Below are 19,482 nucleotides of genomic sequence, written 5' to 3'. Positions count from 1 at the left end.
GATTTGGCCACTCTTGGCTGGCCTAACAACAATCTCATATTGTTAAATTGTTATCATTCTTTTGATGAAAATATCTTAAGTTGATTTATGTTTCGTGTATTCCTAGGAATATTTTAATTTGCTACAAAGTTACAAAGATGAACTTTGTAGCAAAGTTTATTATATCTTTTACTTTGATATTTTTTAATTTGCACCTTACAGTTGTTGACACTTTGAACATATTTTTTGTAATGATAAAAAGTTATTGAATGTCGGTAATATAGACGTTGATAACGCTGTAAACTGAAGCGTAGATGTCGTAACCTACGTCTTTTAGTTTGAATTGTATCCAACTGAAAATAAGCGCGAAAACGTTGACGCTCTCATTCTGTTATTTCGGCTTTTTTGCTAGTGAAACTAATAAGTGTATCATAAAATCAAAATTATGGCTAGTTTACTAGACCTCTGTGATCAATATTTCGGTGCTCGTGACTTTTACGAAGTTCTTAAAATTCCAAAAACTGCTAATGATAAGCAAGGTAGGTGAACATAACCTGTATATGTGAATTTAACTATTTTCATGAACTTAACTATAGTATATACTAAATTGCAGTAATTATTACACCTTCTGCCGTATTATTAATATTAATAAATAGCTTTCTTTTATGATTTATTAGTGAAGAAGGCATATCATCAATTATCTTTACTTGTACACCCGGATCGCGTTGAAGAGGAGATAAAAACAGAAGCAACAGAAAAATTCAAGGTGCTTGGACGAATTTACTCGATTCTTAGTGACAGTGAGAAACGTAAAGTTTATGATCAATCTGGGGAATATGATGAAGAAAGTGAAGAGGTTATGCTCAGAAATTGGGCTGATTATTGGAGATCATTATTCAAGAAAATAACTGTGGAAGATATCAACAACTATAAATCGACTTACACAGGATCTGAAATAGAGGTCAAGGATTTGAAGCGTGCTTACATGGATAGTAAGTAATAAATTCAGTCCTTTCCGATATTCATAATATTCGTTGATACAGATTCTATAAAATCAAATATTTTTATAGGCAAAGGAGATATGGACTATATCTTAGAAGCTGTTCCATTCACAAATTGTGATGATGAACCTAGAATACAGACTATCATTCTAGATCTCATAGAGAAGGGAGAAGTCCCAGAATATAAGGCTTTTACACAAGAAAGTGAGAAAAAGAAACAACGCAGGAGACGTAAGGTATGTAGTAAGCTACAGACATTCAGTTAGTACACTATTTGAGTTTCTATTATATTTATTACCATTATGCTAATACTTGGAACATGGTTTAATTGTTGGTATTTACATATGTTTGAACTATTTTATTTTTGGCGAATATCCTAAGTATATGCACCAAGCAAATTCAATTGATGCTTGTAAAAAAAGGAGAACACAATGCTCTCTTGATTCATTACAATTTTAAAGCATCTCTATGGTCAGTTCTAATTAAATAGCATTTATGCTTGAAATTATGTTTATCTCATAGTAGAAGTATCTGTAGGGACAATTAATATAAAAAATTAGATATAATTTACTCTGCATAATAAAGAAAAAAATAAAAATTCAGAAGTGTAACTACGTTTTTCCTAGATGTTTAAATGTTTTATACTGTGCAGTTCTCGATATTTGTTATATTTATACAAGTTAGCATAATCAAACTTAGAACACGCATTGAATACATACAAGTAGTGATGTGGCTTTAAGTTTGAACGAGATTCTCTTCTTATCTCTACTATACATCACCTTAGAGATCTGACGTACAAGTGAGCACACCACGCTATTTTCAAGCTTCTCTATTTTTATCAATAGACAGTACTGCTTCATGATTGGAAGTAGTAGTAGGAGGTAGACTAGTAGTATGAGATTCAAAGGAGGGGGAACACTAGTAAATAAGTAAAGAGGGACCGCAAGAGAAGATTCAGTCTGCAGAGCAATTAGGCCGATTCTAGCCCACCGCTAGATACACTATAATTTTCGGCTAAAATCCCTACCACAATGACAGTAAATCTTTGATTCATCAGAGCGTACGCGTAAAATAATGATACGTGCTTTCTGTCACGATAATATCGCAATCGAAAGTGATTTTTTAAATAATTAAACTACCACACACTTAAAAATGGGCACTGTTGTAGGACTGTTTATGTTGACTTTTTTGTGTTCGAGTTTTGGTGGAGTGCGAGGCGCGTGCAGACACGTGGAAAATGACGATATGATAGAATATGCATGCGTGGGCGGTCACCCTTCGGATTTGGACGATCTTCCTGCATCAACTGGAAAAATTCGCATCTCGAACATGCCGATTTCTCGAATAACTGCAGAGACCTTTTCGAGATTCGGCTCAGAACTCTGGGTCCTTGGTTGCTCACACTGTGGAATAGTAGACATCGAACCCGGCGCCTTTCAACGTTTAATAAATCTTCAACAATTGAGTCTAGATAACAATCACTTAGCCACCGTTAAGGAATCCTGGTTCAGAGGTTTGGATTACTTAACGTACTTGGATCTGAATTATAACAGAATAGAGACTATCGAGGATGGGGTATTTAAAAATCTACCCAGTCTCGTAGACTTGAGACTTTCTGGAAACCGTCTAGAGTGTGTGAATCTCGAAGCTATGTCTCATTTGAGGGACCTGAAGAGAATGTTCCTCACTGAGAACCCTGAATTCAAGTGTCCCAACGCAGTGAGCACTTTCCTCGAGAATCACGGTGTCAATTTCGAAAAGGATCCCGAATGGAACAGAATTCCTGAAGACTTGATCGCAGTGGAGCCTCCGTTTGAATATTACAGCGAGTACGACGATACCACTCCAACTCCAACGACAACGCTTCCTACGTATCGCGAAAGATTGCATCTTACATCAATGACACCACCAACCCCCGTAGAAACGACATCACCATACGTGCCACCAAAGCTTTACACTACCGAGGAAGTCGTCTATGAACGTGAATACCTTACTCCAGACTGGCGAACAATTCCAAGGCCAACAGTAGCTCCAGAACAGAGGGAACAGACTACAACATCGAGGTCATCTTACGATGAGGACAGAAGAACGTACGTTCCTCCAGGAACTATTGCCCCACTCGATCCCATGACGCATTCGTCATATGACACAACGCCGTTTAATAGAGTAGATGATACGACCTTGAGATCTTGGCCGAGATTCCCGGAATCCACCAGTGCCAGACCTAAATTCCCGCTTTACCCGCCCCATGAAAACGAGGACAAACGTTACGAACAACCGTATTATCCGAGCGAAGCTACCGACCCGTTCTCATTGGCACCAGTCCCGAACAATCGCTACGAAACACCACCTTTCGTGGAATCTAATATGGAGCACACCACCGTACCTTATAGGGTAGACTGGTCAGAAACAAACACAGTTTCTTTGGATTCCAGGTATCCATCTATTGACGACGACCAGCCACCAGAATACAGGGTTCCGCTAACAAACACCTTCAACGTCGAGCCTATACGGCCGTTGCCACCAGAGATGATTCAGCCAGCTTCGCCAGATAATGTTTATCAGCCGCCCTATTACGAGCACACGATTACCGTTCATTCACCGTCATTAGAAAGCAATCAATCGCGCGAGGAAGAAGTTACGCCAGGAGTTACGTCAATTGAAACTACCACCGATAAGCCATTGCCTAATTGCTCTCACAGAAATTTGTCTTCGTTGACGGAACGGTCTGTCGGTATAATATTCCTGTCGATCCTGGTGGTTATGATGAACGTCCTTGTGGAGGGATTTTAGCTAAAACTTTAATCGTATTTTCGTTTAATACGCGAGCTAACACTAACAGAAATCTTTATCGACGAAACGATTATTAGCGCGAAGAACCTGTGCGGGCCTCTACGTCTAGCGTTGTATTATCTGTTAACGAGCTAATGGGACATTGAACGGCGTCTATTGAAACGATTAATCACGACGATTGTTTGTGGTGCAGCTGATTTGAACGTTTTCTCTTCGATTGCCGCATAGACGCAACGATTGAAATTGATTTTTCGAGCACCACGGAGCCTGCAGAATTCAGAGTGTATGTACAAATTTGCGAGCTTGCTAACTCGAGCACTCTGTTGAAGAGATAGATTACGTTTGCCGCTTGCTTGCTCATTAATACGAACGTGAAATATTGTTAGCGACTGGAATTTAGATAGTTTGTACTTGTAAGTAATTAATCTTGAAGTGATCCCTGACAGGTTTTATTTTTGAGGACGCTTATGGTACTTCTCTATACGTAGAGAAGGAGACATCTATAAGTGTACCAAATTGAGTGCATTATTTTACATAAGCAGTTTAACAAAATTATAATTAATTACAATAAGGTTTTCATATGTCAAATCATTGAGTAACACTGCCAGTCTACAAATGGCTTATGAATTCTGCTCACAATTACTCTGTCAACTATGCTTAACATAACAATATAAGATGCGTAGCAGAATTGTGCAACATTGTTTGCCAAGGAGGAATGTTAACTACGATTTCAGCGACAGCGCGATGTTGAATATCAATTGAAAGCAACAAGCAACGAGGGCCACGTTGTATCCGGTGTGGTAATGAAATAATTACCATTGTCGTTGTCCAATCCAATGCTGGGTGTTATATAACGACCTTGACCAGTGCATTAGATCAAGATACCGCGTTTCTACGATTCTGCGTTTTGTCAGATTCCTTAATCATCGCGGTCAACAGAGCTATCAAGTAGCTTTTACGCGCAGAGACCATTGGTTCTCATCAAACCATTAAAGTACGGTTGTAGTAGTAATAGCTAGTTCTTACAGGATGCAATCATATTGTGGAAACCATTTAGTAGATGCCCATATAGAAACATCCGTATATTGTTATCGCATAGATAATTACTAACTGACTAATACTGGCAAAAGAGGAACGTTTAAATTTACAAGACAAAGTTATTTATAAAATATACATAATATATTAATTTTAAACTTTCTTTTCACCACCAATGCGGAAGCCTTCTCAGTCAAGAGATGAAGCAATTAGCTATACGTCCACATATGTATTTTCCATCTGTTTTTAAATAGCCACTATCTCTAGCAATTAAATGCTGCAGACACCAGTAGTCAATCGTGTCATCTTAAGAGGCTCTAAAAGAGTAGATTATCGACTAATGATCGATCATTAACACTACAGAGAATCAAGTAACAGACGTTGAATAGATGCACAAAGCTGCTTGTGTTCGACATTAAGCTGGAGATGAGGCTTCCTGCGTTCTTGCTGCAACAGGTGTATTTGACTGGCGCACCCATGCCAACTCTGAATAGCAGACATTGAAGTGGCCTTGCAGGGATTTCAAAGAGCATCGATTGAAGGGGTCCATTGTGGATGAAGTATCTTTGGATCCGTGCTTGGTTACACACGTGCATCGTGTAACGCGTGTGTCGTTGCGTAGCTTAACGCTCGCGAAATTCCACGGCGATGACTTGTCGCGCGAGGAGAACTGGTTACGCAACGAGTCGCCTCGAACCCAATGACTGTTTTCAATTATTTCGTGATTCGGATGATTTCCGGAACGCGTCAGGCTCGCGGCCAGATGTGTCGTTTGCTCTAGACACCGGGAGACGAAGTGATTCAAGGTTGCGGAAGCACATCGCTCTGTCGACGAGCGATTTGCATTCGTGTGTAGGGTGTGTAACGCAGCTGATGCTACTAGAGAATTAAGTGTGACAGGGGATTTGCATAAGAATCTTGTTACAGTTACATGTTCTGAATCTCTTTAGGCCTGCGGTATCATTTTTTATATACGCCAGTTTCAGGTTTTATGGTCCCATTATAATAATCATGGCATGATGTATTGAATTTGATATACGTAAATCTTGTAGGTACCTAATTTTTAATTCTTCAATTCTTGAAAGATCAATTCATATACACTGAAAAAAATTATTTTTGGAGTAATTTATAGTAATCATAAGGGCATTGATTAATGAAAGGGATGATGAAAGAAAGAAAGTGGCTTTTTTATTTTTTGTATAGATTACTAATTTAATTAATATGTGTAAGACATTATATATAGATATTCATTGATTCCAAATGCAGAAGCGTTTAATGTTACATTGTTGAAATTTTATTAATTGCTTTGCTTACATTACTGGCATAATGACCAGTTTCTGGCGTGTGAATCGGAAATAGTTTCTTTTTGCAGCAATATTTATTTCGGTTAGTGACAAATGTGCGCAAAGTTTATATCATGAGTTTGTGTATCGTCTAAAGGTGCACATGTGCACATTCCACCGAGAGCAGGTATCTTGGCTCGTCTTTGGATCTCTAAATAACCCATGAAAATGTATAATGATTGATCAGTGGTACTATAAATAGCAAATGCAGTAGCAATATTCTGTAGATCGAGAGGAGTAAAACGTTTTCCAAATTTTAAGTAAAACCTGTGAATTTTATAGAGATAATTTATTTGACATATGTATTTTATTTCACATTTTGACTTGATAAAATATTGAATTTCCATTTCTGAAGTGAAGTATTATGAAAATATTTTCATTCAGTACTTTTTAATTGAGTTCGAATGGAAGCTGTATTATTCTGTTGTGACCTGCACATCGATGCTCAGCTTTAATAATAGTTTCACTACTATTTGACATTTGAACTAGGAGTTGTTTAGTTAAACACAGCATAAATGCTAAGAGGTGTATATCATGAGCTATTTATTTCTTACTCTTTACTCCGAAATAGCAACATAAAGTTTCATGATTTACAGAAATGCTATTTTACTCTTCTGTAGAATTAAGTGATGTAGCTTACACATATAAATAGAAGAGCACTATAATAAATTATATTTAATGTGAATTGTGGTCTTAACGAGCATGTCTGCTCAAACAGCTCACCTCATAAAAATCGTTAAAATGAAATACTACTTGTTTATTTAACAAGAAATGTCAGTTTACATGTTTTGTATGTTTGTTTCAAAATAACAATGATGTCAAGGCGAGAAGTAGAATTTTCGTAGAGTTGAACAGTTCTTGAAATGACGCGGGTCTATGTTACAAGTTGGAAAAGGTTGATATATAATTTGACAGAGAACCACTCCCTCTCGTTAGAAAAGCCATCTGGCTTGCTTTCATCAGCTTTCAATAGAATTCCATTCTAATAATCTGTGCATTCAGAATTTCTCGAAGCGTTGAGCAATAGACTAACATTAGGATACCTCTCTGATGTACTTGCCAGAAATTATAAATAACGGAATTTCCTCAGCGTCGAATTATGGAGTAGGTCAACGAGAATATGGAACATCATCAACAAATATGAACTAAGACTGTAACCTTCATTATAGTTATCTCAAACTGATATTCCTATATTTTCTTCTCTACAAATATGTATTTTTTGAAGAAAAGAATTATATGTTGTTCAAGCAAAAAGGCAGAATTTAGACATGAAATAGCAAAAATTCAATTCCTTGAAAAAGTATTTTCGAGATATGGTATTTCAATGTCTTTCTAAGATTCCCTACTTCAAACGCCTTCCGAAGCCTCCGTTGCATACGTAGGAATGCAGTTTGGGAAAACTTTCGTAGAAATAGAAACCATCGAATCGTCCAATATAGAAATGTTGAATCTAGGCATCGAGCGTTTATCGTATTTCACTTTCGATCGCGAAACCATATTGCTGGCACGCTGCCTCTGTTTCTTTAAACAATACACGTCAGAGCAAACGAATATACAGCGTCGTCAAATCCCCATAGAACCGATGACCTCTCGTTAAAATTAACCACGCTAAACTGACGAGCATCGACGATGTCCGATAACCCAAAGGATAGGCACATGGTTAGCTTTGAAAATAGAATTACGTGTGTCGTGAAGTGGTCGTAATTAATTTCGTTAATAAGACTGCTTGCGTCGCTGCAGCCCTTCAGTTTCTAATTTACCAATCCCCTTGGTGTTATCTGCTAACTGCTAATTGAGTTGCTCGTTAATGTAGGTCAAGTGTGATACACATGGGTAGAGATACCTGGCTAACAGCCTAGAATCGCATTTGCACCCTATGACCGCTTTTCTGGATAAAATATCGAGTTCTGCACAGTTTTTTCTTATAAATTCTCGATGATATCGTTACTAAATAATTTTTGTGAATTTTTATATGAAGATTGGTAAAAAACTTTAATTCAAATTCTACTTCCTTACATGTTAGTATCTACTTGGGAATTCTAAAATTGACGATATTTTTTTGTAGTGGGCTCAGGAGGCAGAGGAAGCTGCGCGTCTGGAGCAGATGCGGAAGATAGAAGAAGATGAGGAAAACGCAGCTGCAAACGATCTAGCTTTGGCGATTCAGAGTCGCAACGAGGCTCGAGCGAGCCAATCTGATAAATTTTTCGACTCTTTGATCGACAAATACGCGAAGAAGGCAAAAGATTCGAAGAAATCTTTTGTCATAAAAAAGAAAAGCCCGAAGGTTACAAGACCTACGAAAAGAAGTAAAAAAGCGTAAAGTAGTACGATTTCTATCATAAATCTCTTTTCGCACCGAAATACTCCCGCGACTTTTATAACTTAATTATTATAAAGCCCGTATTATATGTTTTGTTTTTATAGATACACAGGATTATATTTAAGTTTCGTAATTCTACTAAATAAAGCTACGTATCCACTAATTGCACAAAATATTTACTAGCATTCTGCACAATTGGTGGGTACACAACTTACAAAGTACGAGCGATAGTAGAATTGTTCATAATAATATATATCAATGTATGAATTCTCATATTTAAATATAAAATTTCTATATACTATATATTTTGGTTCATTACATGATATTTAGAGTAAGTTGCAGGCATGCACATATTGCTATGTTTCATTACTAATAATTGATTGTGTGGAATTGCTAATATCATTTGATGGTAATGTTTCAGTAGTTTCTTCCTGTCATATCTCTAGAGTTCAGAATCAAGTTTACAGGTTCCTACAATACCTTGCTGTGATAAAAGAACATTTCCAGTGACTCTCATTCATTCTTTTCAAATTGATTTCTAATACATGTAATTTTTGCTAATATAGTTATCTATTCCAGGTACTGATTAAATTAGAGCATAAAAAGAAACATAAAATTAATGTAGAAAATAGCAAGTGACATATAACAGAAATTACAAGACGAGTAACTAACGCGAAGCAATTAACATTATTTCATAATAATTCAACTGTCATCGCTATCATTAATATCTTAATCAATGTAATGTGTCGTACTTAAGTACTAGTCATAGAATCTAAAGACAGCGATGAAAGGCAGGCGCGAAGAAAAAGGAAAAGGACAGACTGACAGAAAGGAATGTCATTACTTTCTCCATTCCCTCACCTCTTTCAAGCTCAAATTTGATAACTTAGAATAATGCAGGATACAAAAATGGCGTGGAACATGTGGCTTATGTTCGGCATTATAAGTAGCTGTCTTGTATGGTCAGTTTCGTATTACGTCTGGGTTGACTTGAACGACAACACACTACACATCGAGTGACACACTTTAAGGTAAACGGTACATTGCTTTTTTCTTTTTCTGAACTGCAAATCATAATGTTCTGATACTCAGAAACATATGATTGAATGATTACTTGATATTAAGTCTTGATATGTCTTACAAAAATTCTTTTTTGTTGACGATACTAAAAACTCATGTAAAATCATTTGTTTATTTAATATTCACTATTAGTTGAATTATTATCTACAAATTTTTTACCTTTTTTTATCATTGACCATCTAAACAATCGATGCAATTTTTGAACGGAAATGCGATACATAAGCTGTTGTGGCGCGAAGTTTAAATTCAATAGCTTTGCGTAGTCACGAACGAACAATCGTCTTACTATATTTACGGAGTGCAAACACATCATTATTGTTACAAATAACATGTACTAGGAAATCATGTGTATTGTAGTTTAAAAAAGAATCGGAGTACAATGGAAGCTTACACATAATGGTTGGAATAATATTTTTCTTTGGGATACCAAACAGCGATTATGAACAATCTCGATGTTATACTCACAGAGACTAACAGTGCAATGGTACATGATCAATTATTTCACCACTTGTCGATTCGATTCGAGTATTTTTTCGTAGTGACTACATTTGTTTCCTATGTACACCTTGCGTTATAATCCATTAAAAAGCTACGTCTTCGTATTTATACGTGTAATATACACGTACATGGTACCAAAATGGAAATGAACTTTGTCAATGAAAACAGACGACTAAACAACGTCACGATTTACTAAAAAGTTCTCACCGTGTGAAATGAACAATCAATTAGCTATAAAGAATTAACCGATCGTAAACCATTGTGCGTATCTCATTCACCGTTTAACTCTCCTGTGATGCGCGTAGTTTCTTGTTTATGGATCAATAAATCTGGCGAGGCAGAGAACGAAGGGATAAATGAAATCTAACATCGACCATGACATTTAGTGACGTCGCAAGGTAGTAACTATCAACGCAATTATAATTCCTTTTTCTTTATCTTAACTCTTTGATTCGACTCCATTTCGACCAAATACCCGTTATTATTATTACATTTCATTGCACAGTTCATGAAACCTAATAAACCACGATTGTACCTAATACTATTTCACTTTCTACCTTAAACAAGTATCTATTGAAAATGAAAGAGTGCAATTTTAGTGCTGAAGTTCATTTAAGAAATCTACATCTCGAAATAAACGTGAACCAATAATGAGCTTAAAATGCAGACAGTTATTGCATCGGAAGTTCATCTCAGCGATTCTGGTAGACCTGATTCAGAGATCCGCAGAAAAAGAAGGTGCACGAGCAACAATGCTTAGGCCACGGACGAAGGCGCCAATATTTTAAACCCCGAGCCCCGACTTCGCAGGTTCTCCTTTTCCCATATGCACTCCTAATCACGAGTCGCATCAGCAGATATAGCGTGCACCACGATGCACCCTGTTAAATCTCGGTAGGGAATCGAGGGAGAGTGACAGAGGGGAGCGAAGAAAGATAGGCGGAGGGAGAAAGAAGGGAAGAAGAGCCGGGGTTGCAGCGAGGAAATAGAAGGAGAGAGGACATCGAGAGCTCGTGGAGGAACGGTGAAGCAACGCAAGAGGAGGTGGCGGTCGTATCGGAGAAGGTGGAGGAGGAGATGGTGAAGGAGCAGAACAGAAGGAGAAGGGGAGAGCGACATTCCAGAAGGCGGCGGCGGCGGTGGTTCTCGTGGGAAACCAAAGAGAGAGAGAGGAGAGAGATCTCGTCTCAAGGAGAGGTTGCGGGCCTTAAGGCACCGTTCTCATCTCCCGACGCGCGACAAGACCGCAGAGACTTCTGGCTCAGGTGCTGCCGACAGTCCTCGAATTTATGAATTCGTAAGGATAGTCGATCCCTGGTCACGCGTGCGACTCGAATCGGTACCTGCGGAGAATCCAGCCTCGCTCGATAAATCCGCGGGAAGGATATGAGGATCGGAGTACTGGAGGGCTGACAGGGAAGTAGGGTAACAGGATTTCGAATCGTCCGCGACGCTCGTATCGCTTTACCATTGGAACGCCGTGTAAAGGAAATTAGATACAGCGTTATCCAGTGTTTCGGCCAGCGAGAACATTCACGAGTTCGAGATATTTATGACAACAGATGATAACGCGTGCCCGCGCTGCAGTTTTGTATGCGTTTGCCCTCTTTTGTTTACCCTCGCGGCATCGGCCAGTGTATTATTCTTCTCCCGATAAAGTCACGGTAATGCACCGTGTCAGTGTAATCTGAGCCCGTGCAATAAAATCGATAGCAGGTGATCACGATAAACAGCCTGATCCTGTCGACTCTGTTCGCAGGGGAAAACTCGAACTGCACGAGTTCGTATGCACGAAACGTGTTGCAGCATGTCTAGCCATGAATTAATGACGTAATTACGATTTCACGCGAAGTCATTTATACCGCAGCTGCTTTGCTATTTATAATCGCGCGAGTTATCACGGAGGAACACAGCGGGACCTTCGGCTGAGACTATGTGAATCGACCCTTACGGTGAATCTTCACAAAGCTCGAGATAAGTGCTTTCAAGTCCAAGGAACACACGAGAAGAGGATGATGTTAAGCCCCCGTGAGGTTTTGGATCGTGGCAACGATCGAAGCTCATCCTTCGAGGGAATTTTCGCCGTAAGAGTATTATGAAGAAACGATCGAAGGAGGACGATAATGCACTGGTATTACGAACGTGACCGTAACAAGTAGTCAGGACATTTCAAATGACACTCCTTATCTCACGCCTGGCTACTTGTCGCGTAATGACAGCAGCAGTGACAACATCGTCGTCATCATCGTCAGATGCTATATGATGGCAATAAAGCTGCTCATTATTATTATTACCGTCGTAAGTCAAAGGAGGAGTCCCCGAACGCGTACTGTTATAACACGATAATCGCTCATGTGTGCAATCGGTATCGGTGACGACATGCTTGGAGTCGATTACGCGAAAGGATAACATCCAATTAAACGGCGCTGAGAAATTCAACACCGATTCACTGACCGGAATATCCATTTCTCTGATCGCTGACGACGCGCTATACCGATACCGAATTCGTCAGATGCATTTAGCGTCTGATGGAATGAACGAAACTGAATAACTGAACCACTGACGACGCGATTAAAATGATCGAACAGAGTTTCAGACATTCCTGGCCCCCAGCAATAAAACAATCGAAACGCGAAGTGAAGATCGAGGAGACATCGCGTTCCTCCTGTTCACTCTGCCCGTATCAGATTCGAGCTGTACCATTGATCAAAGCGTTAACGGGATACTTCAGCGAGACAAAGGTGCGCCTGAGTCATCCGATGAAAATTTTTGGCAGGGGTTACGGCGGTGCACGCGCGTCCAGAGGAACACCCTGTATAAGGTGCAGGGGGCAGAGGCAGGTCGGTCCACGAGATGAGAAGAAGAAGGAGGGAAGAAGGTGGAGAGTTAATTGAATCCGAGCAGCGTATAAGTGGAATGGCCTATTCCTCCTCCGGTTCGCTCCTCTTATTCTTCTTTCTTCCCGCGTGCCTCTTCTCCTCCCGTGCTCTTCCTCTTGCTCTACCATGTCTCCCTTGCCTTGCCTCGCGCCGTCCTTCGTAGCTCCTTGTACCCCCTTCGGACGGGGTACCGAGGTGGATTGGTAGATGGAAGGACGCTGGAGGACGGAGGGAGGAAGCATTCCTTTGTCTCTGCGCGCACGGACCTAGATCACATAGTATATAATGCGTATAATGTGCATGCGGATGTGCAGCTACACAGGAACGGACATGGGTGCATTACGCGTGCCTCTGCATATTAGGAGGATCGAGAAACGCGTGGGACGTTGCACGGGGCTAGCTTTGAGTAACAATTTCAGATAAAGTGTACAGAATGTACTAATAATTTTCTGATTAGCTTCATACCCGAGCTTTGGCACGTTATTTTGCGATCGAAATGAGGAAACTTGGATAGAAATATCCTGGTTGCTAATATGCATTTAAAAGAACCATGGGCGTTAATGGGTTAATGCCTTATAAAGTCATGTGTGTCCTGTTTGATGTATTCGGCGAGATGAATTTTTAATAGCCACGAGAGCCAATATTTTCGTATTTCTGTCTACCGTGTATTCGAAGAAGAAGAAGAACTATACTAGCCTGACAAGTTGAATAATTTATCTAGACGTACATGTATAATTGTGACACTTGAAATATTGTCACCAAGAACTTGAAGAAACAGAATAGATCGAGCTACCAGTAGTATATTATACCTTCAATTACTAAGAATCCTGTTTATCATGGAAGTGCATAAAAAACGTTCGTGACGCAAGTCACGTCTACCAGCTTGGCAAGTGTACACGTACACGCCTACCGAAATCGCATTAACGAACAATACGAAACTGTCCTGTTACGTTATTCCCTCGAAAGAATTTGAAACACGCGGGACGGTGAATTCGGCCAGTCGAAGCTCATTTTTCGATACTCGCCTCGAAGGACCGCGCAGCCCGACGCTCTCCGCAGGGTACATGGCACCTCCTGTATCAGCAAAAATCCTCGTTCTCGCGGTAACCGAACGGACGATGATTTTTGCCGATGACAGTCTGGTGGGTTCTCACCGCGGGTGCTCTCCAGCACCCCTCGCACACGCACTCCGCGTATTTGCGTACCCCGAAATAGCCGTACCCTCCTCCTCCCTCCTCTGTCGGACGGCGAGAGGACGAGGATAAGGACGGCGAGGAGAACGGCGAGGGGAGCCGAGGGAGGGAACGTGGAACGGAGCATGTATACCGCAAAACCAGTTCGCTGGTGAGTAAACAAAAAACGAGAAGGAGCCAACGCCGCGGCGCGGCCTCGTTGTCCGTTGCGAGGGGAAGAGAATCGCTGCTTTATTGCTAATTCGAAGACATTCGCCCGGCAGAAATGAAACTTTATAGTCCCCTTGCGGGGCAGGAGAGGCACTCGCGTCATCGAACATACGTAGGAGCTGATACAACAGGCACCCAGGCCCTTGGGTACGCTCCTGTCGGGACAAATGCCTCCTGTACGGATCACTTTCAAATCCTTCGCCTTTCGAGCCCTCGCCAGGATTCACCCAGTCCTCGTGCATGTATCGGCAGGTGAACAATTCGGAAGAATTCGCTGAGACGCTGCTAAAAAAGCTACGGCAGGATTTCTTTTATGCTTTGGACATTGTTTAATGTAATAGAAGCTGGAGTATAAAATACGCTAGGAAACTGTTTTGGGGACCTAGAGTCTGTCGATAATAAATGATCTTATGTGATAGATATTGTAACGGAGCAGCAAGATCGTTAGTCGAAAATGTCTGAAGTACTTGCGTGTAGATCACGCTGAATCTGACGATTATTTTCTTTGAAATCGTTCTCGGTTTCCAGCACACCTCTCTGGGACGAGGTCCCAGCGGGTGGCTCGTGTCACGAGAATGCAGCTCGTAGGGGCGAAGCTTATTATGCTGGTGTGTGCGTAAGAATTTCGTACGTGCGATGTAATCGCGAGAGTGCGAGTGACGCTGTAATCCGCGTCGTAAATCACCAAGTTGGTCGGAAATCTTATCCGTCCTGTTAAAAAAAAAAGACTCGCTCTAGGATGTCACAGTTTGCGAATCGCCGAAGCAAATCGATCGAATAAAGAAAAAAGAAAGCCTTCCAGTGGTAAAAGAAATTATCCATCGTCCAGCGTGCGTCTCGTTCGTGTTGCGAGCCGCGCGTGTTTAAATTCGCGCAAGAAGATCGCACGGAGATTACGTCGCGTACGGCAGCCGCTCAAGTGTCGCAGTTGCACGTCGTTAATGTGAGGCAGGTGCTAACGCGGAGAGAAAGAGAAGATAGGGAGAAGGTGGCGGCGAAGGAGAGAAGAGAGAAGATGCGCCCGGATCCCGTCCTCCCCCTAATTGACAAATTGGAATCTTATTAGAAGCTCGTGATGCCGGAGGTACCCGAGGCAGGAGGAGCCTTCGTGGCTCTCTCGCTCTGCTGTCGCGGGAAAGACAAAGAGGATCGAAAGGGGAGGGAAAAAGACAGGTAGTGAGAGTAGCCGTGAAAGACGAGGAGAGAACGTGGGGCATAATGCGTGGATGGTACGACACTAACAGGTTGTACGGCCCACGGTGGAACGGAGAGAAGAAATACCTTACGCTCGGCCTGCCGGCCGGCAGGCGAATGCCACCCAGGAAGCGTTCGCGCGTGCGCGATCTGTGTGGCCTCGGCTGGGCTCGACCACCGGGCCCAGCCGAGGACGCACGAGCTGGCCCGATTTAGCACGAGGACGCCCGAAGCCGACGTGTGCTGGCCCACCCGGTAGAGCGCGCGCGTGCCGCGTCCTGTGTGGTCTTACGCTCGCTTCTTCACTCTTCCTGTTCTCCCTTGCTACTCTTCCGTCCTCTTTCTTCCAACGCTCCGTCCTTCTCCTCCCCCCTGTCTTCTTCAGTCCCATTCTCTCCCTCTTGTTTCCTCCCGCGCTTCTTTTTTTTTTCTTCGTTCTATGTACATCCTTTTTTCCCTTTTCTTTCCCCCGCTGCCTTTTTGCCCCTTTTTCCACTTATTCCTCGCGTTTCCTTCGTTTCCTCCGCTGCTCGACCCCCCTTTTTCCCCTTCGTTGGCATTCTCGCATGTTCTACTACCGAAAGTCCTCTCTCGATTTCGCTCTTCTCCTCGAGCTCGCTCCGTGAGATCGGAGCACGCAGTTTTCTCCTCCCGCTGCTACGTAGTCCGCGCCGCCGCGGTCCTCTTGCTCGGCCCGCGAAAGATGAGGTGGCCCCGAAAACAAACAGCAGATAGCGGAGGTGCTGACAGTGGCGTAAGTAACGAAGGATCGTGTAGATCGCACGATATTGCCACCGACAGGGCCGCGGAATGGAATTCTAATTAGGTGACTTCTTCGTTAAGGGGAGGGATACGGGAAGACGCGCGGTGATCCTGAAATACTGAGCAATTTGTACGCGAGTCTCTTCGAGTATCAATATTTGTAGTGCTTCTTCGAAGAAATTCATCAATACTTCACCGTTCGTGAAAAACGGCTCGATGGGTTTTTTGGTATTCATCGCGCGGCCCTCTTTCTCCTGTGTACAGTTGTCCTGGGCTTAAGTGGTTTCACCGGTGACTAGAATGATCTAGGGGCACGGTCACTTCAAAGGGCCATGCGTCTCCATTATTACTATTCGTCACGAAAACAGTGTCTGGTGTCACGTTCACAAGAGCCACGTAGAATTTTATCTACGTCAGTGGCCAAAGAAAGGAGATGAGGTGGTAAGCCCACTCGACCCGTCTTCTCGGTTTCCTTCGCACGGCTCGCCTCGACCACGTGCTAACTTACGAGCTACGATCTCTGTACCCTTCCACTTTTCTTTCTTCTTTCATCTTCCTCCCCCGTCTCCTACCCTCTCGCCCCCCTCTATCTCTCTCCCCCTTCGACTCCCCCGTTTTTTTTTTATCTCTGTTTGTCCTCTTCCGTCTCCTCTGTCTCTCCTTCGCTCCGATCCCCGGTTCTGCGCCGTCTCACTTTTTCGCTCCCTTCGAGACTTCTCCACGGGATTATTAATCCACCGCCCGAGAGAAGATCCGTGGCGTTCGCGGAGATTATGGGCCGAGAGCACCGTCAAGGTGCTGCTACGTTAACAAGCATCAATCGGCTGACGAGAAGAGGCGTAATCGAAATAGATCGTAAAGCCGTGATTCTCGGGATGGAGGAACGTGCTTTGTTACCCCTTATCTGAAGAAATATGGGATGAGAGTAACGAATTTTATGAACTGAGAAAATTTTAAAGAATTTTTCTTGTGAAATCAGTATCATGGAAAATTGGAAAAAAATATGTTTTATAGTTTTAAGTAATTGGATCAATAAATTGAAGAACAGTACGAGTCCAAAAACCACATCTTTAGATATTTGACTACAGTGTATAATTCTGTGCATTTTACATATCTGGACCGCAGAGACAGAGTGTATTAAGCCCACTTGGTTTCTGTGTGATTTAATGTGTATACTTTGGCGTCTGGAGTTCAGGTAGACCTAATTTTGAGAATACTTGAAAGTGTCTAATTTTGGATTTGCACTGTTCCCCAACTGCTCGATTCAGTTCCAGTATCCGCTAAGAAGCAAACGAACCGTTCACTTCTCCCTGCGAAACTCGATCGAAATGGAGTTCCAGAGTTCGAGAAACTCCGAACAGATGCATTCCCAGGGGCAATTCGCTCGGCACGATCGGCACGTTTATCTCGACCGCGAAAATAGCGTGTGCGCGTGTGACGCGAATAAGCCGCGAGGAGGGGGCGCGATGATTGGCCCCTGCCCGTAAAGCGTATTTTCGCCTGTAAAATGTAAATGGCGCTGTTCCCTGTGTTTCTGAGGGCCGGCTAGTTTCCCCGCTTGTGTACGTGTGCACGTCGCAGGGAGAGACAGGGAGAGCGTAGGGAAAGGAGAGAAAGAGAAGAGAGAGAGGCGAGCAGGGTTCAAAGAGCCGACAGTGGTTAAAGAGCCTTCTTCCTCTCTCCACCTCGACACGCACAAGTACAAGGCGCAACCTTTCGAGCTACCCAGAAGAGTATCATCCTTCTACCTTTCTCCCTCGCGCCACCTCGCCGTCTCTCTGTCCCTTTCCCTTCCGCCACCTCGCCGCTCCTCGTTCTTTACCCTGCTGGCAGAGCAAATTTATTTCACGTTCCTGCCTTTTCTGGACCTTTCACAATATTTGGCTGTGCTTTGGCATCCAGCACCGGTCGCGGCGGGCACCGGTCACCAGAAGATACGGCTTTGAGCCCTCGGTGATGGATGGTTCGCTCTCGAGCCCGCCACGAATTGCTGCTTCTACTCTCTGTCCCTCTCGCTTCCACTTTGCCCTCCCTTTCCCGCCACCTGGCTCTTCTATCTCCCTTGCTTTCCCTGCCCTTTACTAGCTCTTCCTCTCTCCTTAGACGATGCTAGACTGCCGCTGATGAGGCCCAGGGCCGGTCAGTCCTAAGGTACACACACGTGAAGTTCCTCGTCGAAGATCGGTTGATCTACCTTGCGTCTGGAGTTTTGATTCTCGACGAGACTTTTCGAGGTTCTGTTACTTGCACTGTTCCTGTAATAAGTTCTTGATTTGAATCGAGTACTAAGGGGTTATTGTTAGCATATGTATGTTTGTGTGTTGGAGTAGTTTTATAATCCGTGCGATCGAGTGACGTAGATTCTTCTTCGAACTGATCAGGCTTAAGAGAGATCAAGTGCGCGAAGAAATCGAGAAGACTATTATAGCCTCGAAGAATAGCCCCCAGTGTTCGGATATTAAGACAAGCCGTCCCTGGGTCCGTGGACCCGCAGCCCCGGGACCGTTCCACCGAGTTCGTGCAGGTATATAAATTCTGGTGCTATTATTGGGGTTTGTGCCTTCTCACAGAGCCCTCTGGGGCTCGCGGCGGCCCCTTTGAGCTACTCCTTCTGCCTCTCTTGCTTTCAGCTTCGTCTCTCTCCACCTCGTGCCTCCATTGTTTCTACTCTCTCGACTCTCTATCCTCTCTCTTTGTCTCTTCCCCCCTCCTGCGACCTTATTCTACCCGCTGTCCCATCTCCTCCTCGTCTTTAACCTCCTCCACCTCCACCTCCTACTCACCCTTTAACTTCTCCGTCCTCCACCTCCGTCCCATTCTCCACCTCGCTGCCGATCCTACGCCGCCCCTGACTTGTTTGTTTTCCCTCGCGTCGTCTTCCGTTTGCTAAACGCACCTTAAATTACGCGGCGGATGATAAATATTTGAGTCGTCCATTACGCGAAAGGGCCCCTCGGACCTCTGCCCGACTGGTATTACCTACTCGAGCCGATGCAACTTCGCCAAGCCTCGCGTTACTTTGAAAAAGGGATACCCGTAGGAGAGCTGCTCTGGAACGGTGCAATGGTGCAACTGAAACGGGATTTTCTTTGACGATCGAACAGTCGGATCACATCTTCCCTTTCTGTCCTTGCCACCTCTAGTTTCTTCTTAATCGCTCCAACAATGTGCTGCATTCTGCATTGTGCGATC

At 42.8% G+C, this 19,482-nt stretch overlaps 2 protein-coding genes across 3 annotated transcripts; both read left to right on the top strand.

Moving 5' to 3' along the window:
* The first annotated feature begins 378 nt into the window (after positions 1 to 378).
* Positions 379 to 8,777, top strand: LOC143184125 (dnaJ homolog subfamily C member 9-like). Its single transcript, XM_076386139.1, has 4 exons — positions 379 to 518; positions 657 to 971; positions 1,050 to 1,216; positions 8,217 to 8,777. The coding sequence occupies exons 1-4, from the start codon at positions 425 to 427 to the stop codon at positions 8,472 to 8,474; spliced, it is 834 nt and encodes a 277-aa protein (XP_076242254.1). The 5' UTR covers positions 379 to 424; the 3' UTR covers positions 8,475 to 8,777.
* On the top strand, positions 1,929 to 4,054 carry LOC143184124 (uncharacterized). Of its 2 annotated transcripts, XM_076386138.1 has the most exons (2): positions 1,929 to 3,070; positions 3,416 to 4,054. In XM_076386138.1, the coding sequence occupies exons 1-2, from the start codon at positions 2,133 to 2,135 to the stop codon at positions 3,771 to 3,773; spliced, it is 1,296 nt and encodes a 431-aa protein (XP_076242253.1). In that variant the 5' UTR covers positions 1,929 to 2,132; the 3' UTR covers positions 3,774 to 4,054. The 2 variants fall into 2 exon arrangements, with proteins under 2 accessions (XP_076242253.1, XP_076242252.1); XM_076386137.1 differs by having other exon boundaries at positions 1,929 to 4,054.
* Positions 8,778 to 19,482: the final 10,705 nt, after the last annotated feature.

This window comes from Calliopsis andreniformis, chromosome 9, assembly GCF_051401765.1.
Source record: "Calliopsis andreniformis isolate RMS-2024a chromosome 9, iyCalAndr_principal, whole genome shotgun sequence".
Taxonomy (NCBI): Eukaryota; Metazoa; Arthropoda; class Insecta; order Hymenoptera; family Andrenidae; genus Calliopsis; species Calliopsis andreniformis.
The sequence above is the reverse complement of the archived record's forward strand: the minus strand, read 5'-3'. Positions and strand labels throughout refer to the sequence as shown.

What these genes read in the sequence shown, in the direction of transcription:
- LOC143184125 (XM_076386139.1), top strand. Translation starts at nt 425, where the DNA reads ATGGCTAGTTTACTAGACCTCTGTGATCAATATTTCGGTGCTCGTGAC. An exon ending in GAAGCGTGCTTACATGGATA is followed by an intron (nt 972 to 1,049) that starts GTAAGTAATAAA and finishes ATATTTTTATAG; the next exon opens with GCAAAGGAGATATGGACTAT. An exon ending in AACAACGCAGGAGACGTAAG is followed by an intron (nt 1,217 to 8,216) that starts GTATGTAGTAAG and finishes ATTTTTTTGTAG; the next exon opens with TGGGCTCAGGAGGCAGAGGA.
- LOC143184124 (XM_076386137.1), top strand. Translation starts at nt 2,133, where the DNA reads ATGGGCACTGTTGTAGGACTGTTTATGTTGACTTTTTTGTGTTCGAGT.